General features: G+C 39.8%; 1 protein-coding gene and 4 pseudogenes across 2 annotated transcripts; all 5 read right to left on the reverse strand.

Moving 5' to 3' along the window:
• Nucleotides 1-1,177: 1,177 nt before the first annotated feature.
• On the reverse strand, nucleotides 1,178-1,885 carry LOC145500577 (uncharacterized). Its single transcript, XM_081480095.1, has one exon. The coding sequence runs from the start codon at nucleotides 1,781-1,783 to the stop codon at nucleotides 1,391-1,393; it is 393 nt and encodes a 130-aa protein (XP_081336221.1). The 5' UTR covers nucleotides 1,784-1,885; the 3' UTR covers nucleotides 1,178-1,390.
• Nucleotides 1,886-1,918: 33 nt separating this feature from the next.
• Nucleotides 1,919-4,549, reverse strand: LOC145499972 (E3 SUMO-protein ligase KIAA1586-like; annotated as a pseudogene).
• Nucleotides 4,550-8,791: 4,242 nt separating this feature from the next.
• On the reverse strand, nucleotides 8,792-11,377 carry LOC145499909 (uncharacterized; annotated as a pseudogene). Its single transcript, XR_014051004.1, has 2 exons — nucleotides 11,069-11,377; nucleotides 8,792-10,799 (listed from the first exon to the last, which is right to left on the reverse strand). The product of XR_014051004.1 is annotated as an uncharacterized LOC145499909 (transcript).
• A 3,609-nt stretch (nucleotides 11,378-14,986) lies between these two features.
• Nucleotides 14,987-18,389, reverse strand: LOC145499919 (uncharacterized; annotated as a pseudogene).
• A 647-nt stretch (nucleotides 18,390-19,036) lies between these two features.
• On the reverse strand, nucleotides 19,037-20,604 carry LOC145500447 (uncharacterized; annotated as a pseudogene).
• Nucleotides 20,605-22,621: the final 2,017 nt, after the last annotated feature.

Here is a 22,621-nt window from a genome sequence, read left to right on the forward strand (position 1 = left end):
GTCTTGTGAGGTATTTGCATCACGCGGAGATGGCTGTTTCTCTGTGTGGCCGATTCAGTTCATGCGCCAGGAGAGATGAGTGTCTTGAGTTTCAAGTATTAACTACAGTTCAATCTTCTCCCCAGTTAAACAGAGGGCAGAAACTGTTATTCACAGCATAATGATTGTAATGTAAAGGAGAACCACAGTTTTTTTCTATTTGAAAGAAGTTTACTATTTCATGCAGCGTTGCAAGCTGTAAGCATACGATAACAAACTCTGTATCCATCAAGGTTGACTTGAATCAGCTACCCGTGTTGCATTGCAATGGTGTCTCTCAGTTACTATGTTGTTCTCTTGCTCCAAGCAAACTCAACAGATTGAATAATTGGTCATGTTAATCAACTAGCCAATGAAATTTGCCTGTTCCCACAGTTAATATCTCACGTAAGAAGAATGTGTCTTCGCGTTTGCGAGCGGCATGAAATAAACGCCCAGGAAATCGCCAATTGTTTCGGCGTGGTCATCGAAGACGGTTATAAACAGGGGGACTAGATCACTTGTCACGAAAATAAGAAAGTTGCTTTCACAATTCGTGGAAAATAGAAATACGCATTTCATGCACCATGAATAAAGTCTCTCCTATATTCACAAAATTAACTAGATTTCAAAATTTCCTAACGCACAACCTTGTTCGAATGCGGATTGCCTTTCATGGTCAGGCAATGTTTTATCACGTAATGACAGGTGTCAAATACATGTAATCAGGGGTTTCAATAAAGTTTGAAGTAGGCAGCCAGTTTGGGTAGAGTAGGTGATGGTATTAACAAGGGGCTGTAAGGCCCCCTTTGCTAGGGGGGTCTGGGGGCATGCCCCCCCCCCAGAAAAATTTGAAATCTGGAAGCTCTTTAAACGCTATTTCCAGCGTTCTGGGCATCAAATTGAGTATAAAAATAAGGACAACTTCTTATCACCAATACCGTTTTTTTTGTTTATTTTTACAATCATACTGGTATATTGATAACCTGAAAATAGCCCTTGGGATACATTTCCTGGAATTTGAAGGCACTGAAAACAATGAAATTGAACAAAATTGCCCTAAATAGCATCAAAATGACAAGATACTATTGAAATGTAGCAACTAAAATCACTTAGTGCACATTGAGTTAAAATTTTTTTTACAACAGATCATGAGTTTAACAGACTGAGACTGATCAAACATCAATGTCAGAATCTTCTTCTCCACTCTCTATGGCACTGTTACTATCCGTGTCAAAGTCGTCTTTTTCGACACACAGTTCTAATGCACTTGCTGCTTCCTGAACCTCCTCTTCAATGCTTGGGCAGGTGGTCTGGCAGGGGGCATCCACAGTGATTGGATCAGTGACAACTGGTTCACTTACTGTTGCCATCAGGTTGCTTGAAGCAGTTGCATTCTTTGTTTTCTGTTTTTTCTCCCTAGCCAATTCTTTTCTGCAGTTTCCATGACAGGCAGACTTTCGAGAACTGGTGGTCCATTGACAGCAACTTGCATGAGAGCATTAAGCAGGTCAGACTTCAGAGAAGACCTCAGCCTGCTCTTGATGTGTTTCATGGAACTAGCGCCTCTTTCAGGCCATGCATTGCTTACAGGGATGACAGCTCCGATCTCAGCTAACTTGAGAACTTCAGAATAACTTTGGAACACGTTCCTGTTAGTTAGCAGTTTGTTGATAAACCACTCAGTGGAGGTCATCTGGCCCACGTTTGCTTCCTTTATTTCGGCATGTCTTCTAGGACATCTGATCAGAAACTTTAACGTCATCCATTGTGCTTTGAGTTTAGCTTCTTCTCTAATCCTGCAGTCACCATCCTTACCATCATACAAGAAGTTAGCAAGGGTTGCAATGTGTTTGTCACCATATGTCAGAAATTGCTTTGCTTGCTTTCAGCAAAACGATCTTCGATGTTCTGAAGTATTTCCTTAACAGCCCCTCTGACTGGTCATGACATTTCTTGGAAATGTCAGTTCAGGTGACATTGCTGTGAGGGAATCAATGTCACGTTCCAACTTCTCCAAGGGATTCTTGTCTTCCAGGACCTTTGAAAGTCTCAATTTAGCTATCTCTATGCTCGGGCCAACCTGGGAGAAGTTGAGGTATCCACTCTGGAACGTAAGTGACAGCTCACTTAATATAGGCAAAACGTCTCCCAGAATGTACAAATTACCCACAAATTTGGCATTCTGCACCTTCTTTAGCAGGCCAGCAGCAGTTGCTTGTGAATCTGCGAACATGTGCAAGATCTGCAGTACAGCTTCAAATTCACTTAGTAAGAAAGAGACAGACTTTTCATAGCTCAGCCATCTTGTCTTGCATGCCTTATTCAGTTTTCGCGCCACTATCTTCCTTCCCTTTTCATTTACAAGATTGATTTTCTTCAACTCCATCTGAATCTTGAGATACACTTTAGTCTGTTTTCATGAGTTTTCCATGAAGTACCAAAGCTGTCTTAAGGTTTCTAAGACATTGCTGATGTACTTTTCATCGTTTGAATCATTGCAAGTCAACTGAAGATTATGGCAGATGCAATGAACGCCAATGAGATTCTTGTTGGTTTTCTTTCGCCGCAATTTTGCTACAACCCCTTCATTTCTACCAGTCATCACTTTTGCCCCATCGGTAGCCATAGCAGCAACTGATTCTACACTGAGGTTATTCTGTTGAAGTAAATGTTCCAATTTCTCTGTGATGGTCTTGGCATCTGGGGCATCATGTTCTTCAAGGATATCTTGAATACCCAGAAATGCTGTATCTGTTTTACCCAAGGCTTTGTTGAAGAACTGAATATGAGTAATAATTTGGGATGTTACAGAAATGTCAGTTGCCTCGTCAGTTTACAAGCCAATTGGTCCTTCTTTTGGAACATTCTTGAGAACACTATCTCTCACTGCAGCACCAAGTTCCAAAAACATTTCTCTATGACTGGCTGGTGATGTGTGGTTGAAGTGACTAAGTTGTGTGACCTCACAAGCCTTTTCAATGAACTTGATTAAAGGCATGAACTTGACATTGGGGAGTGATTCTTTCATTAGGAAATATGCACATGCAAATGCCCTCTTTAGGCACTACCCTTGTAAAGGACTCCTTCCCTGTGTTGCTGGTGGATGGAGGACACCCTCTGCATGTATTCTGCTGAAAGCACATCCTTGTGAGCTTTTACATTCGCATGTCCTTTAATTGCAGCTGCATGAAATCGAACCCCAGGTGTTTCAGCAAATTTGCTTTCTTTGTTCTGCATATTTTTTGCACCATGCTTTCTGCATAAAATGTAGTAAAGCCCTTGGCCCTCTTGATAGCAAAGCCACCAAGACCATTTGGTGAGGAAAGTATCATGATTGAAGGTCTTCTTTAAAGATTTAAGCCGGACTTCCTCTTCCTTAGAAATTTGACAGCCCCTAGGGCAAATGTATGAATGGACAACACCATCACTGGCTTGAAAGACCTAAGTCAGCAGGGTCTTGTGGTCATCTTCACTAAATGGGTTTGGGTTATCTTACAAGGGTAACAGAACGAAACAATGTCATTCATGGCCCCTCAACCCTAGCAACCACACCCTTTCTTAATGGTGGATTCAATTCACACTGCGCACGTACCTGGTGAGATGCTGCTGATGTTGTCACTAAATGGGAGCCACTGGAGGCAGATTGCTGCTCATTAGAAATCTGAAGAAAAAAATCCTTTTTTAAGTGCTTAACACATTGTTTAAACAGAATTTATAAAATTTCTTACATTGGATTGAGAACTGGAATTGTCAAGAGGTCTGTCCCCAGCTCTTTCCCTTTCTTAGGGTGCAAATTCAGACGCAGCTGCTTGGGTGTCCACTATTTCTGATTCAACCTGATTTTCTGCTGTGTGATAAAAAGAAAGCACCATCATAATAGCTCAGTATTAAAAACGTTCAGATCATTTTGGTTGACAGTGAAATCTTTCAGGAAGCGTGTCTCAAAATACATGTACAGTATTTTATAAACCAGCCTTTTACAAACCAGCAACCAGACCATAAATTCATAAATGTCAACACGTCTGAAAATTTTAGTCTGTCTGTGTTTGTACAGCCAAACCATTATAAAACTTCACTTCTAAAAACATCTTTACCATTTTTGAGCAGCTATGAACAGCTAACTTGTTTCCGCGATACAAAACACAGAAAAATGTTTTCCAATCAGGGTAGCTCCAAAATGGTATTAACTGAACTCCTTTGGTACTACAGAAAGGATTTTACTGACAAAACTGGAGGGATGCCAATGGAAAGAAAAAGGAAGCATTCCAGACTTGTCAAGGCGCCAGGCGGGCATCACGAAATGTGATAAGATCAGATATTTTTAACTCAGACTTTTTGATCAAACTAATTCAGTTTCAAACAAAGATAAAATGCTTTGGACCTTAAGAGTTTTTTGTTTTCATTCAAGCGAATGTGGTTTTCATTTTAGAAAATGCAGGTTTCATTCAAGTTTCGATTTATCAGCACCGTGACAAATCGTGAAGATGATAAACAAAATGATAGTAATTAGATTATGGACATTTGCAGTTTTACACGCAAGGCGATTGTGAAAGATCTTGCGTTTTACTGTATTAACATCAAAAGTTTAAAAAAGTGGCTGAAAAATTTGCTGAAATAAACCGTGTACATTATCTAAAGCACAACAGAAAAACGGTGTTTTTGATGAAAACATGTTTTGATTACATTTTCATTTTTAACACTTTCTTTACTCGAACAGTCGCTTCTACTTTCGCAACACATTAGCACAATTTTCTAAATCTTCACAGATGAGCGAATTGAAATCTCATCGCTGAATTGCCAGCACGTAAGTTAGGGTGGACTATTTTTATTCATGAATTTTAAAGACTGACTCTGATTTTCATAAAATTCAAGACCAGGATTTTTAAACAATAAATGAATAAGCCGAAAATGATGACTCTTCGTCTCAACTTGATTAATACTGAATTCAAATGTAGGTTGAGTTACAATTAGAGGGGGAGTCTATTATGAAAGCCACAATAATGTAGACTTACCTTCAACCCTTCTTCTTTTCACAAAAAAGCTTGTTATGTCACGCTCTCTTCGTCCAGACATTTTCCCGCAGCTGGTGGACCGTGCAACTATATCCAAAAATAGATGTGATGCGTTGCAACCCACTCAAATTACGAGGTGACCAACTTGACGAGTCAAGCCATAACAGTGATACCAAATCATGCTGAATGTGCAATGAGGCCTGACCTTAATCTCGAAATTGATGTAAAAAGCACATCCAAGCCCATCAAAAGTAATTTCAATTTTGTTTGAAAGGATCGTTCTTTAATTACTTCAATTTAGGGAAAAAAGTAGCCGACGTCTCTGATTGAAGTAGCCGACATTCTTCGTTGGACGTCGGTGCTTATTGAAAGCACTGCATGTAATCTAAATAAGGGTTGAAGACGTGGAATAAAACGTCTCATTTTCATTTCAGAGAATTGTTGAAAAAGCCACTAGTGAAATCCTGCGAAATTACGATTCACGAGTAAAAAGTGTGGCCAGTCACGTTAATACTCTTTACCACCCTCAATAAACATTTCCTGCAGTACAGAAACTGTAATAAATTTAACGTGACATGACATCTGAGAAATAAGTTATTGTACTTGAAGGCTTATGTGAAGGAAAGGGCTCCATAGCAAACAAAATATTCCCTTAAAAATACTTATGGGACCACAGCCAAGCCGTGCTATTTGGGTATCAACTCTATTGTAGCTTCAGAAATTGAGCTTTTAATGTTATTGAAGACTGAGAAAAAAGAGCCTTTTTAGACCTACATATAGCACCAAAATATCACGCGAATTCTGACTAACTCTGCAGTGGAAACAATATAATTACCTGTCTAACGAATAGGGCAGGCCTATGTGAGAAAATTTTAAATATTTGGCATCAGGTTTGTGTGTTAAAACCAAGCAATAACTGAGCTATTTGCACGATACTAATAGTAGTTTATGTTAGAAACACTTCAAAGACTGATAGGGGTGATTAGAATAAATTTAGGTGGTTGTGATTACTGTAGATGTAGCTCCTATAGTAAAACGGCTTTTGATGACCATTTTACTCCATTTTATTAGTGTCAATAAAAAGTACCTCTATTTTGTAAGCAGTAGCAGACTTTTGCGTGCACGAGGAAACGTTTCGTGCAGCGAAATGTTGTTGACGTAATTATAACGTGACACACAATGTACAGTGTGAAGGTGTGCCGGAAGATGGCACGTTACTTGAGAAAGGTCGAAAAACTTTCAAGAATTGCAATGGTATAAAATCCTCTACGACCCATGCGATATCCTCAGTCATTTAGTTACAGGGTGGAAAGCGCAAATAATTATTTTAAACCATGACTGCAAAGAAGGTGCTTATAAGATGGGAGACTAAGTGTGCGTGGAATGGCAAAGAGCAATGTGTGCCAAGGAAAACAATCGACCCTCCAAGCCCTGCAAGCCTCGCCGCTGGAATAAAAATTAGAGTGAAGTTTGCATCCTGTTGGTACAATGCCTTTGTAGTTTTACCATGGGAAATGCAACGAAACGGTAAGTTGAATTTTGTTTGATTTACTTTTTATTTGATCAGACTATTTTTGGCCTGTGAGATAGCGTCAGTTCAGTCACTCACTCTGGTTTGAAATAATTTTGCATTTGTACTTTAACTTGTAGATCAAATTCACTCTAGTTGTAACTGATGGTGACAGAAGTTACTGTCGAAACATGCATTTACAACTGAAAAGCGTTGTCCTTTTTTAAAAATTTATTAGTGGCCTGCTGTTAACAAGGCAATTTGGCATATAAAGGAAGGGGATAACATGAGTGGGTTGGAAGACTAGAAAGGTTTCCAGTTCCAACAACTCCACCTTCGGTAAGTATTTTTCATACATTTTACACTCTTCATATATTTAACATTTTCCTTTCAATTCCTTTGTTACCCTCAAGCTTCAGTATTCCTAAATTAAGTGAAACGAATAGCTTTCAGTTGTACATGTCTGTTGAGTTTTATTTTATATTTAGACTTATGCAGGAGAGTAATTGGTATGGAAAATATTATAATCTTGACATTTGTTTGTTCCACAATAGGTGACTGGGGTACCCAGTTCAACAAATTCAAGCTCGTGCACACCTTCGATGCATGTACCAACTGCGCAGGTGCCAACACTGGCAGTTTTAACACTTTCAAGCAAGAAGACAGTAGCAACGATTTTAGAGAGGACTCCACAACGGCACAAAGCAGTGCTAAAACTGTTAGCTGTGAAGTTCACCAAAGAGGAACTAACGGGTGCCAATTGCACCGGGTCGTAAGGGAAGTCAAAGCTGGACACAACCCGCTTAGTGCTTATTAGAAGTAAGTTGGTATACTGGAAGAATTCAAACAAGGACATTCTCATAATACGTTCGTGATACATACCTACTGCCGTTACGAACCTTGCCTCATGCCTTGACGGTGCATATTTTCTTGCTTTTTTGGTGCATCACGCAATATTTAGCAGCCAAAATAATGTGGCATACTTCACACTGTGCTGTTCCTATGGGACTAGGTTAACCATCTCCTCATATTTCAAACACAATTTAATTAAAATTATGTATATAAAACGTCTGTGTATAGTGGGACTATCTAAAATATGTTCAAATGTCTTAGAATTTATTTACTCTGTATATATTACATCACAATTACAGAATACTTACGTTACAAAACAAATGTCTTAGAAGTTAAGAGTAAATGTCAGTAAAAATCAAAGATTATCGAAAAAATCGCGGACACGGCCAAAAATCGATTTGGCTCATTTTTTGCCTGTAGGTAGCCTTATATAGTAAACAAACGGAAATGGGGTTAGATGTTTGAAATATGCACTTAAACGGGAATAAACCGTTAAAAACTTTCGGCGGGTCAATTGCTCAAATTTCATCAAGTGCGATCCTGAAATTATGCACTTTTCGGGCAGTTGTCATACGAACAAAAATGTAACAGAAGGACTTTTCTAGCTATAGAAATATAGAGTTGGACTTGCTTAATCAAGACAAAGTGATAGTTTTTGTCTCGTGTTATTCCTGGAGGAGCTACGTCTCTGTTAAGAGACGACATCTTCGGCCTTTTGAAATTAAGGCAAAGGTGGCCTAGAATAGCTTGGCAAATAATACATGTGGTAGTGTCTCAAAGTTTACAATAACACTACCAAGAAGCCTTGAAAGATAGTTCTTTACGATTTGGGTTTTACTTCTTTGGGACCTTTGACAATCAAAAGATGACCACCGGCCGTAATTCGGTTAAATACTATGACGCCATAATGAGATGCATAATAACAAAATTAAACGCGTTGTACACAAATAACTGTTTTGGTCAGTTATATCTTCACTGGCCATTGAAATGACTAGAAACATATTAAAATGTCTATAACTACACTTGATTTTCATATACTGTGACAGGAGAAACAAATTTCGACTTTTCCTACCCTGTGAATCGCGCCATAATTCTGCATAATTCTGCACACAACAGGTTGAACATTTGAATTGCACACAACAGGTTACATTTGCCACACAGCCGTTAGTTTACGTTTGCTTTGCATCCAGTGAACATGAATTCGAGCATTTGCATCCCTTCTGCGCCTTCTGCACTCGCCAGTTTCGAATATACTGAAAATCGTCAACACAAATTGGAGGAGATGCCACCAGCAGCGGCGAGCTCGAGTGACTGAAATGCGATATGTAGAACTCTGCTGTCACGCAACGCCCTCTTAAAAATTATATACGCACCGCCTTTTATAATCAGTGGATCAGTTATTCGTGAAACATACAGGGCTCAGTTACTTGGAAGTGCAGGTACACTCCTGGACTAATTGTGTGAGTCGTGCGATGTATGGCTTTTTCCTCTTCTGAGGTGAAATGTCAGAAATATCCAGCCCAAGATCGATGCACATGTCTCTTAGCCTATCCACTCTTAAAGTTGTGAGTGTACGTTTTTGTACAAGTTCGCAGATGTTAAGATCGAAAGATACAATCGGATGCTGAATAGCCACATCTGTCATCACATTCACACACACAGCAGATAGGTGACTCTCAGCTTCGGCGGAAATTTCGTCCTCGTCAGCACTCTCCATGGCCACTTCTGAGACTTCACTGGCTTTTGCTTCGTTACCGGCGGCTGTAACTTCTAATAGCTTCTTTGCTGAAAGACGGCTAAAGAAACCACTAATCTGCTGCGACGTGAGGACTTCATCAGGTTGAAATCGGCGTTCCCCCGCTTGGTCTCTTGCTAAGCTCATTGCTTTCGAAACTTCCTGTGGATCGCTTTTCCGTCCACTTTGCTTCCCTTTTTGAAATTGGTCAGTTAAGAATTTGGTCTGTTTCTTTGTAAAACGCACTTTTTTCTTAATTGTCTTCAGGGCCCAACCCATTGGAAGAGGGAGGAAGGCGTCACTCTTTGCTTGGACAGTAACTTGAACGCTTGGAATTTGACTGCATTCCTCCGTCAGCTTGGAAGAATATTCTCTTCTAACTCTATCGTAGAGAGTTTCCTGTTTGAGCATCATTTGGTGTTTTCCAGTATCTAGGTGTGTCTGGAGGTTTGCAAAGCGACTGTATGCTTTTACACACCCATCCTCTGGACACGGGAAAAGCATGTCGTCTGGCTTATTTTGACCAATACTGCTTCGATCTTGGTTTTCGTTTTCAGTTGAGAAATCTGCTTTGACAGAGCTTTTCTTGATATGTCGGTGTCTCACAATCTTGAACGGCGGTGCGCCACTTACATTCTGTGATGGGGGTTCTAGGATTTCCAATTTTTTGGGCTGCTTCATGACTCCTTCGAACTTTGCCCATGGCACTACTTTACCGGAACCCACATTGAATGCTCTCCACACTCGTACGCCAGTTTCATCGTACTCAAAATTGTTGAGTAAGCTTATGCCATCCCATTTGATATTAAAGGTGCTTGAGGGCTTGGCAGCAACATAGCTTGTTTTCACTCCTGTGGTTCCTTGGCCAGATTCAATGGCTGTTTTGAGCTGTAAAGCGTTGATGACATCATTGCCTTCGTTTACGTACCTTCCAACGTCTCCTTTGATTGTTGCTGCTTTGCGATCACATACCCCTTTCCACCTTGAAGGTCCGAGAAGTCGTTTCTTACAACAGCCACTCCTACGGCATCGCCGGCCAGCTTAGCTGAGATGATTGAATTTCCGCTGTGATAACAGCCAGCGTTATCTTGTTTGTAATAAGCCATTTCCAGGTCTGGAATTTCCTTTTTCAGGGTAGTGAGGCAGTCAAGCATTATCGAAGCCACAGTCACACTGTCTTGGGCGCAGCTTTGAAATACGTGAACAAGTGTTTGCGATTCAAAGTGCTCAGAACCCTCTGACCGTCTTATGGCAACGCTAATGTGCCATGGCAATCCTCGCTTCGCAAACCAGTCTGACTGTGCCTCTCGATATTTTCGGACCATATGTTTCATTGCCCAGTCCTGGACTAACAGCACCGATCGGCTGTCGAGTTTGGCTAAAACTGAATGCTTCGCCTCAGCTTAGTGGACTGAACGTAGCTGATGGGCTTTCCAGCTAATGATATCATCCCTTGCCTGTTTGATAGTATGCAGCATGTCAGCTTGATCTTCTACTAACGAGAGCGCAATTGAACACTCATCTTCTATGGTACGCATGACTTCCTCTAACTCATAACACTGCACACATGACTCATTGTGGAGGTGGTCGCAGGAGCCCCGAAATTCTGCATTGCTTGGATCACTTAGCGCATAAATTCGACAATGATCAGGAACCTCTGAGGCCTCCACTGCATGTACCAAAAAAAAAAGTAAAATGACAACCGCGTGATTCAGTGCATCTTTGCAAAGCAACGCATGCGCATCGACATTTCAGAAAGATTACTTAACCGATTCTCAGCGTTGTATACATGTGTGTAAGCTTATTACAGTGAATCGCAACCTCATGTTTCATGAATTAAGCATAAAAAAGACTCGGAGAGAAAGACAAAGGTAGCCGTGTTTCATAGTAAGAAGTCTACTACATCACTTCCGCAAAGGCAACGCATAATAATAAAACATGCACCTACCTTGTAGTCGCCCTTTAGGTACTGCTTCGACAAACGAAGTTGCTGCTTAATTTCCCTCGCCCATTGCTGAGTCTTGCCACAGTCAACAAGCTTGTCTACGAGTTTCTCTAAATGATCAAATGCTTCCGCTCCTTGTGCTGAAAAGTTATCAAGTCCTTGCAGAGACTTGCGAACAGATGAAGAACACACGGCCAAAACTCTCTGTAGGGTTCTCTTACTCATAGGCGCAAAGTTGGTTTCACAGCAGTATTGTTGATACTGCTGGACAATGCGCTCTGGCATCATTGTTCTGATCACATTGGGTGTTTTTATGATCTCACCAGTTGACAATTTCAGAAGTTTTTCCCAAAAGGAACATCTTGAATTACGTGTGGACTCGTTATGAAAGAAACAAAATGTTCTAATTTTACAGGTTCAATTCTCATTCTCTTTTTCTCCTGGTTTGGAAGAGGAGCAGCTCTTCCATGTAACAGCCTGTGGCGTCGGGCAATGTTGTAGCGATAGCTAGTAACGGTTGGAATAAACTCTCTCATCTCCTTAAGGGATAACTTATCTGCCATCAAAAGAGGTATTTGTCGTCTGGTGCTCCAATGTTGCGCATTCAAGTAGCTCTCAGCAAATGCACTAAGAAGCTCCGTGTCTTTTTCACTTCTACCTTCGACCACAACCTGACTCTCTCTGCTTACAGCATGACGATCACAAAGCTCCGTCCACAGTTCTTGCGAATTTTCAGGTGCCAGAACATCAAGCATTGCAGATATACACTGTTGAGCTTTCCGTAGGTATCTGCGTTTAGTACGCTCGTGCGCTGTATTCCACGGCACTGATAAAGTGTGACGTACCGGACTGACGTCTCGAAGCTGTAAGAAGCGATTAAGCTGCTCCTGGGACTCGTTGTCTAGACTGGAGCCTTCATCACTCTCTTCGGAATCTTCTTGCGGAAAAAAAAGGCTCCGCTGTCTGGATGTGGAACCTTCTGGCAGAGATTCATCACCAACAGTTACAGGACAAGTAATGGCAGGAATATCAAAGTCACTCGCTTGTTCATCAACCTGACAAAAAAGTGAACACATTGCTTTGGATGGCTTCGAAATGAGATCAACCGTGTGCAAGCGCGGGGTGTCGTGTATAAAAGCGCAAGTCGCATGCGAGCTGGAAAGTAATAGTCGATAATTAATTTAATTGACTGGTAATCTATCCTGATATCTTCATCCAGTTACTACTCAGTATTATTTTCCATTTGGAACATTTAGAAAAAAAGTTGAGAAGCCATATATTAATTTAAAACCTTTATTATTTGGCTATATTTTTGGATGTGATTGGCTGTCCGGGGAGGACACGCTTTTCCAATTCTTGTGCCATGCATGTCTTGCCCAGTTGTTGACGGGCGGCAATGGCGGCGTTTTGAGGATGCGCATGCAAGTTATCCTCGACACGCCCTTCTCCCGCATGGGTTGAACCCCTGAAAAGGGCGGAGAAGGGATAATTCAGAGAACGCGTTAAGGTTTTTCACCTTCATTAACTATATTGGATGGAAATTTTTCATAAACACTTTGAAGAAACTCACCAAGCTTAGACCACATAGACCTTCTGTGATGTTTTCCACACCTCCTGTGGCACCCAAGTCCTGCGATTCTAAATGATTTTTTGTTTTTGCCAGGGACTGTCGACATCGTACACAAATTCCTTTAATATTTGGAGAGAAAGGATTAATTTATTCTTTTCTACTTTACGCATCCCCCTTGAACAAATAGCTCTGAATGTGGCAAAAGAACAAACCTAGCCCAGGAAAAAAGCTCCACAAACCTCAAATTGATTACGCAATCTGTATTTTACCTTGTCACAAGTCAGTCTTTTACGTTCCTTTCCTTTCTTCTGAGCATTGTTGGAAGGAATTCTAATATCTGTAAAATATTTCAATTCAAGTGTTCCCCTTTTGATTAAGTCTTGAAGAAGGTGAAAATGCCAGTGTTTGAACAAGGTTCCGACGTAAAAGTATTTGCAAAAGTCCTGAAAACTGGTGAGACAAAAATAATTTTGCTGTTAAACTTCGTGTTATTTTACGCGGCAGTGAAGTGATTTGAAGTAAGGATATGAAGTCTGTGATTCCCGCCAAGTACCCTGCGTGAAATGAGAAGCTATACGGATGTTTATCCTTGCATAAAGTGAGAATAAACATTGTAATCGCTTACCTGATCCGAGGCACAGAACATAATCTACTAGCTCTTCTCCATCCGATTCCAAGGCTTGATCGATGCAATGGGCAAACAGTTATTTCCGAAAAATTGACGGGCTTCACGAAAATCCCGCTTCTTGCTAAGATAAGTTCTATCTCTGTCTCAACACCTGAAAACTGTAGAAAACGCTTGTGGCTTCTGATATCCTTGCTGCACGATGACAGCGATACTGTCTGAGTGGACGGATGCCTTGCGCGTTCCTCTGCACCACAAACGCCTCAACAATATCAAGGAAAGAACAAGACATTTTTTTTCTGCTGGAGTTTAAGCAACCGTTATCTTTATTACTTTCACCGACGATTATTACGCTTTTGCTTTTTGTTTACTTTCGTTAACGGGTTACATTTGTTTCCCGTGGGAAAATTGAATCGTTATTTTCGTTCCATAAAGTTTTCACTGTACGATTTAAATTTGTGACATTTTGTAAAGTCTGTTTCTTTGCTGTATCTTTTTTGTTCATGACGGCAATATATTTGTTTAGATTTTATTCGTGAGGCAGAATGTACTGTTAGTTGATCTCGTTACGTGACATTATCACATGTCACGCAGTCGACACGCAGACAGGAACCTGTGCAAATCGCTAGCGGTGCCTGCCGTGTTGTACAGGATCTTTCGTGTGTGGGACGTCAAAAAAGCCAAAATTAGGATCAAAGTAGACTAAATGAAACTGGCTGGCGACACGCTATACAAAATGACGACAACAAGTAACTTTTAAAGTTTACTCATCACCGTCTCAGTGGCTTCAATGAGTGCGCCGGTCGGCCCCCTTTACACCAACGTGCAGAGGACAGTATTTCGAAAGTATCTTCCAAGCAGCATAATAAGGGCCTATAAAAAATTTCTAAGGTAAGGAACTATTGGTGTCAAAGCAAACATAACAAGCTAAGCGCGGCTGTGACTCAAACAATGCTTTGCTTGTGTCACTGCAATGTTGATGTTGTTCATTTCAATATGGAGCCATTTGCAATTTTACCGAAGTTTGGTTGGTTGGTATATTGAAACAGTAGAAGATACCAGAAAAATGAAACGATAAATTTGAAGACCTACCTCATAAGCCCTCGTGATAGTATTGCTGGAAATTTTGAGACATTACCACATGCATTTTTGCGACAATATATTAGGCCGGGTTTGACGTGAACTAAAAACGGCGAAGACGTCCTCTGGTAATTAACCCGTGGTTTCATCAGGAAGGACACGATACAAAAAGTATCAGTATATCTTGGTAAAGGAAGGCCAACTGTATATATTTATAACTTGAGAATTCCTGCTGTTGCATTTTAGTTCATCTAAGGACGGCCTGAAAACTACATAATTTCGAGCTCGCACGCACTCATTTTCGATCATGCAATTCATAACGGTTTATTCCCGTCAAAATGAATATTTACACAAACTAACCTCATTTCACTTTAGCTAGTACCTATAGCTACCTGTAGACAAAAAATGGGACGAAACGAATTTTTGACCATGTCCGCGATTTTTTTATTTTTCTTTGATTTTTAGAGACATCCACTCTTAATTTTTTTTGTCCTGACAGGAATTATTTTTGAGAAGTATCCCATTGACATGGCAGCTGAGGAAAGGGAGGAAACTGTCTGGAGGGCCATCTGTAAAAGGATTGATGCCAAATGTCTAGGAACAACATTTTTTAGCAGGTTTTAAAACAGAAGGCTCTAACTTAGTGCCGATTGATAGGTCAAATTGCACCTTGTTGAACGGGAATTTGCATGCGTCATTATTTTGTAAACTTGTTTATGATACATTGATCCCTAACACAAACAACCAAAGCTCACGCAATAGCAGAACTCGAGAACTCGAGAACTCGATCGATTCAGTACATTTGAGATAGGAAACATAGACTTGTACATGTACACCCTTGGGCAAAGTTATGGTTACCACTACTTCGGTTGAAAAATGAATTTGAGCCAAACCCTTGGCACCTTTCCAAGGATTACACTTTCATTCATTATTAAATGCGAGTCCCCAGTGACTTTGAACTATTTTGTGTTAGGAAGCCTCCAGGAGTGTGTGACCATTACTAACGAAACATGTGACGTTTCAAACGAAACTCAATGTATCATTATTTGATACTGTGCCTTCAAGTCAGCGAAACTCAATGTAAGGGCAGCGCGTTAAATAAGCAAAGGATCACGTGTGGGTTATATGTCGGTTTACAGACACAACTCAGCACAAATACACAGGAATTTGGTATAATGAAATTTGTTAGGAAGTCAATCAAGCGCAGTCCGACCCTAACAATACAGAAGCGGACGTATCACCTATTATAACTAGGTGACTGAAAACAGCGCCTTATCATTTCCACTACATTTTGAGTACACTTGAGTGCTTAACATTTGTAATTCAAGTAAATACCTTCTGTGATGCCCCTGAATAATAAAAGAAATAAATGTTATGACGTAAAACAAGATAAATCAGACATCATCTAATTGGTGTGTGGGTCTCCCTGCGGTTCAGGAGCGATGAGATCCTCCGTTCCTTCTTTGCAGAACTGTTGTATCTCATTGAAAAGGTACATTTGCCGTTGATGATCTAAGCCTTTGGGTTCTTGGATAGTAGGCAGTTCAGCTGGGGGAAAATCATTTTCAGCCCGTAATAAAGTGAACCTTTCTTCAGTGCTATCTGAAAATTGCTTGTAAAAAACAACACCTGGGTCTTCTTTTTCAAACTGAAAATGATGGTATTTCATTATGTTTTTGAATTTTCTGAAATACACAGAGAAATGAGACCCAATCTTAAACTGGAACAATGACTGAACCATCATGTAATGAGCACAGTTGTGTGACATTTACTCCGCTAACAGTGGACCTGTCAATAACTGATGCAAACTCATAGAGTGAGGAGATGAAAGATTTTTGAAAAGATTGCTTCAAAAGGCCAAAGCACCAGTCGCATGCAAATTTAGTGTGACCAACAATTAGAAAACTGTACACGCACGACTGATGCTGACCAGTTATTATCCTCCATGCTAAATACCACAGAACATACGAATTCTTGTTTTGGCCACAGCAGTTGTCTGCGTGGAGATGTACGTCTGTCTCCCCTATCCCATGCTTTTGGAAAAAATAGTGCAGATAACTTATGGTTGCATTTGCACCCTTTCCCACACTGCCTGCTTCATTGATTACAAAATTAAGTTGCCTGGGCAACGATTCGCAACAGACACCAAAAATTTCCTACTTTCCTTGGTACTTTGAAATAAATAGGGCCAGGTTGCATGGGGTTTGAGGGCAAATGAACTTGCTGGGCATAATCTAAAGAATAATGCATTTTCCCTTTAAACGAACAGGCTGTTCTTGTTTCAGTAAAGTCTAGACTATTTAGTATCGGCTTTAAGTTGCTCTTACTCTCTTTGCATACATGCTTGTAAAGGCTTCTCTCACGTTTGGCATCCAGTAAATGTGCCTCCTGCTTTCGTACAATCTCGCTCTTTTCTTCGTCTAGCAAGTTAGCTGACCGGTAGATGTTTGAATTATTTTTTTGACATGTGTGACACAGGTCAGTCATTGGTTTTGTTATTCTTACAAGTGGCCGCAGCTCATTCCACATAGTTACAAATTTAGAATATGAAACTACAGGTAGACCAGCGCTCTCCACTGACTGTTCATAAAGTCTGTGGATACTTGCTTTAGTTGCAGATGAGGGAAGCAATTTAATATCGGATCGTTTAAATCCCAGAATTCTTCCAGGGAGAGCAACAGCATGCTCTTCAGCATAATTATCAAGGAAAGTGATTACATGTTGTAGGGTGTCCATTGAACAAGTTCTAATAGGCATTTTCCCTTTGTTACCATGGATACGAGGCATAATTCCATGATTCTTGTAGTGCCGTTTCAAGTTCTCCAGGCGCCTTACCCCTATTCCATAAAGAACTAAAAACATCTCTCTGCAAATCGGAGCACCTGCAAACACTGGCAAATTAAAGCATGGTAAATGCGATGTTATACGCAATCTACACACTACCAATGATGTCTGCAAAGGCGTCTGCGGGAAATTAATGTTATGCAATACAGTAAAACCTGTTGAAGTTGAAGTTTGGCAAAATAGGTTCTTAATTAGGCTCTTAATTTATATGAAGGAGATATAGTTATTGCTTACCAGACAAATAAATAAAATTGGTTTTGGTCCTTGAACATAGAGTGTATTTATTCACAACTGTGTTATGTATTTTCTTGTAATATGAATTTGGAATTTCAAAGTCATGCTCCGTTAAAATGTTTATAATAACTTAAGTGTAACCCACATAATTATAAGAACCTGCTTCATCTTGCTTGGCTAAGTAGGTTCTTATATTTTGCATATTAAAATAGCAGATTGCTGCCAGCAGGTTCTTAAACCACTAGGTTCTTTACGTTTGGGTTTTTACTGTAACAGGGTTTTACTAATAAACACTAGAAAGTGCATTTTACCTTCAAAAGTGAAGTATGTCCTTTTTCTTTTTGTCGTTTGCCGGCTGGAACGTGAATTTTCATCTTGCCTGGTGCATGCTTCAAGCAGTGCTAGTACCACCATGTCCAACTCTGAGGACGACATTTCAAGACAAATTTGTCAATGATTCAGTACTTTTTCCACTGAAAAACGGTTGCTGCAGTTTTCTTCTTCCACTTCCTGTAAACATCCGCAGCCCACTTTGAGAAAAGATTCCACTTTTTGATTTTCAATTACGTCTGATTCTCTCCATTCAATCGTGTCAGCATGTTGGGAAAATTCAGCCTGACTGCAGTTCTCATTGCTTTCCTCTTCACGGTCTGAATCTGACAATTCATTTTCATCGTTATCAGATATTTCATGATCCCTAGTTCCAAAGTAAAGTTCCTCCGCTAACTGCAGGTTGTTGGCAAATGATGCAGAAATGTTGGAGGAGTTTAGACAAGTGTAATCCATAACAGCTTCGTTTGTAAAGAATTTAGAAAATTCATGCCTTTCGGGAGCCTTTCACATTTCGTGCCAATTTTATGTGGAAGTGAAATATCCCGTTGTTTTATATCAAGCCTCTGTCACAAGTGAAGATGAGTCAGATAATTTTATTGCGTGAAAATTTTAGCTTTTCCGAGCTGACGTTAAGGCGGGGGTATACCTGAAAAAATGCAACTTTTTTGAACTCTTATACCAGTCAGGATATAATTCCAAACCACAGACAACTATATATCATTGGAAAGCTATTTAATCAAAGATTATAAAATTTGCTGTTTTAGTGACACCCCTTGCATGTATCACGTGACACGGGCTGGTCAAACTGCCGCCTGCTGTGCATGACTGATGTGTAGTTGAGCAAAGATATCTCATTCTGGGCTACAGAAAACTGTGTTTTTCATATTATCTTACAGAATACATACTGTTAGTGGTAATAAGCGATGGGATTTGCTCAGTTGTAAATTTGCACAAAAAAGCAATAGTATCAAGTTACAAGATCAAAATTAGGTAAAATTTGAATTTTTGATGCTCAACAATTTCTTTACTTTAACTCCTACCACAAAATCCATCGCTTATTACCATCAACACACTAAGAAGTATTTACCTTGAAAATTTCAGCTCAATATCTCAAATCCATCTTGAGATATCTTTGCTCAAAGGCAGAATATCAACATTTTAAGAAATAGTGCTTTAAAGTCAATAAACACAAATAAAAGACAGTATCACTCGAACTGTGTTCCCAATAAGTGTCAAACAGTACATGTTCTCATTATTTGAGTCTGGGGAAGTAAATTAAAAGCCGCCGGCCTCATAAGTGATGCCCTCCATCTCACAGAGGGCTTCTTCCCGCCTTGTGCGAACAAGTGATAGGCCCTGGCGACGCTCGTTCTCTTTTGTTGTTGCCTGGCTATCAGCCTTACAAAGTCTCTTCTTGTCCTTGATGTGTATTAAGCTGCTTGTATAGGACCCATGTGGAATAGAAAGTCTTTCCATAATTTTCTTTCTGCTTTCTGCTCCTTTATGGAAGTGACATACTGCAGATGCAGCTGCACAGCGCACCAGTTTGGCTCCACGGTGCTTATGTTTCGGGCACCTGACCCAAACCATTGAGTTAATGCACTCATTGGGGTTTTGGGTTGTTCCCCTTACACATCTCTCAAGAAGCTTGGAGTCACTGAGAGTAAGAAATGTTGGTTTCAACAGTTCCAAAAACACCACTGGCAAACAGTCATCTCCTTTGTATGTTTTTGTGCCTGTTGCCTGGTCCTGTTGCCACTTGCACCATGAGTTCTCTCCCACTGGACAGAATCTATGTTGCTTTGTAGGATTGTCTGATTTGACACTGTGATGTAGTATGGCAACAATGTTCTTTTTCATTGCATACACAGCAACATCTACTTCCCTTTCTGAGGGATTTGCCTTTGAGAGAGTGTTTTGACGGATAGCCAAGCCATAATACTTTTGAAGTTGTTTTATCTTGCCTTCAGTCAGCCGGCCATGACCACCAATGGGCTTTCCATCCTCAAGTTTTCCTTTTGTTCGAGATTTTAGGTTCAGGAGGTGTTTTCCCATCCTCTTTTGGACATGGCCTACACAGTCAAGTTTTACAACTTTGCAATCACTGCTGTACAAATTCTCAACAACATTGAATGCTTTACTGTCCCCATCTGATACCATCCATTTGTACTGAATGTTATGCAGCTCTATGGATCTCTTCCACAGAATTTAAGCTCCCTCAGCTTCCATTGCTGGTGAACTCCCTTTAAAATTTATATCGCATTCCCCGGATGCCAAATGTTCTCTTCTCCACTCTTCAAATTGCTCATGTCGTCTTCACACTGACTTTTCTTCAATGCACACTTTTGACATGCTTTTGACAAAACATGGTAATCTAGTACCTCACCTGTGTCCACTGAAACCACAAAAACCACACCTGTCAATGAGGTGAAGCCCCTTTTGGCCCACGTGCCATCAAAACTTACTGCCGCATCTATAACATTTCCAGTATCAGACTCTCCATTCTCCTCCGTGATAAGCTTTTGAAGCTTCTGGCCTGCACTCAAGAGTTCTTCTTTGGTCACACTTTCTAAGACATCTAAAATAGTCTCCACCTGCTTGTAATAGGCCCTCTTAGACAGACATGGCATGTTCATAATACTGCAGAATGATGCAAGTCCTTCGTAACCACAACCAGTCTCAATTGAGTGGTAGACAGCCCTTCTGTTTACGTCAAACGACTTTCCTCTTTTGGAGATGTTGACTGAGGTGTGTAATGTGGTGTCTTCATCACAACCATCACAGCATATGGAAAGATCAGACATCAGCCCTGCACGCCTACCAGTGTTCTCTTCAATAGTCAGATTCCCTAAAACCAATTATAGTGTATTTGAAAAACAGATACATTCTTCAAAAATGTAAAAGCAACCAAAAATTTTATTGTCATATACCCCCTATACCCACTGGTCAAGGAAAAGTCAGGGAGTTGTATTTGGAGTCAGGAAAAAATGACTTTTGACAAATCGCTGACTTTCCCCTGACCTTGAAGAATTGGTACCAGTTTCTGTTCTGCTGTAAAGACAATAATTCTTAAATATATCAAACAAACGAACCAAAATCACGTCAACCTCAAACTGGCTGAGTTTAGTTTATTTCACTTTTCAACTTCTTTTCTGGACTCTTACATGTCATTCATGGGCTTTTCATATTAAAATTCACCCAGGTTTTCTACTGTGAAAAAATACGTAAGTATACAATATCCTCCATTATAGTTAACCAATAAATTTTCTCCAATTCGTATTGGCTTGAATTTATCACGTGAGACATTATCAGCCCATAGTGCCCCATATAGGGAAAATACCCAGATTGATAGTACTCATCCATGAAAATTTTTCTGCAAACAAGCTGGCTTATAGAAAATAGACAATTGAAACTGTAATAATTGGGCTTTGGTCTGTTTTCTTTTTCAGATTTATGTTTGGCCTTCCACAGCTTTTGTTAAAAAAGTTGAAAATAATTCATTACGATTTTTGAACTGGCATGTGGAAGAACATTTAGTGGTGAACAATAAAGACAATAGAGTGTTTTTGTCTCTGACCTATTGTACAAATAGTTCCTATTTAATGTCCACGCCTCTTGCAGTGAAGGAAATATATATATTTGGTGTCATGTATGTGTATTTTCAAATGGTGGACTAGAATGCATTGTCAACTTCACCTTTCCGTGTTTATAAGAATCAAGTGGTGACTTCCGACTCAAGAATTCTTCATGTTTGTTACGCATGTCACTTCTCTTAGCAGGACTTGCCATGGGTCAGATATCATGATTGAAAGCTGCTGTTCCAGGAGCTTGAAACCCAAAAGCCAATGAGAGGTGGTTATTTTCGAAAAACGCAGGCCTTGAATGTCAAATCAAGTTGATTGTCTACTAGTAATTAGCTTTGGTCAGTTTCGATGGTATTAAAACAAAATGCAATAGAAAATCAAAGAATTTCAGTTCTTAGTGGACAAAAATCTGGCACATGAATTAAGAGAAAGAGATCAGTCTAAATACTATCAAATTCTACTTTCAACACTTAAGACCAAAAAAATCTCTGGTATAAACTGTCACTATCTTTCTTGCTACAGAACTGACCAAATTTTGTCAATTCTACCAACAAATGTCATGGAGCTGATTAGAAAACAGCCCCAAGCTGTTGACACAATAATGGTGTGAGCAAAGAGAATTTACAATTTGATAGTCAAAGTTAACAAGTTGTATGCCTTTGTGTTCGTTGTGGTGTTTTCTGAAAGAAATAGCAAATATGTTTGTGTTTCTATTGAGTTACAGAAACACTTGTGAAAGTTTGGGAGAACTCAAAAAAGCTATGGAAACACACACCTGCAGCACATGTTCCCACACAGCATTTCTTGTTTTCCCAAACTTCCACTTGTGTCTCTACAACTCAACAGAAACACAATACATGTTTTCCATGTTGTAAATACAAAATATTACTAAAATTGCTACAATAATACAGTTAAACCTCACTGTCTCTTGATCATTTAGATCCCAAATCATTTGCTCTTGGATATGCTTGTCAGTCATTTACTTTTGCATATCTAAATTTGTTTTCTTTTCCTTTGAGACTTCAAGATAGCAGGGTTCAACTGTACGGTTATTATGTAAGTCCCTTCCTCCCAAGTTGAAGTAAATCTTGGCTAAAAAACCAGTTTATTTTTCCCAATTGTAAGGTCTGTTGACTTCATGAAGGGGTTAATTTGTTTTGACTGCTTGGAGTAACTTGTGCTCTAGTGTTTCTACAATAAAACATAAGCTACATTTTGAGATGTAATGGTGCATCTTGTTTTCAGTAGACATTACAACTGAATATAAACAGCCTGA

Source organism: Orbicella franksi, chromosome 10, assembly GCF_964199315.1.
Source record: "Orbicella franksi chromosome 10, jaOrbFran1.1, whole genome shotgun sequence".
NCBI lineage: Eukaryota > Metazoa > Cnidaria > Anthozoa > Scleractinia > Merulinidae > Orbicella > Orbicella franksi.

Coding starts and splice junctions, on each gene's coding strand:
- LOC145500577 (XM_081480095.1), bottom strand. CDS start 1,783: ATGACGTTAAAGTTTCTGATCAGATGTCCTAGAAGACATGCCGAAATA.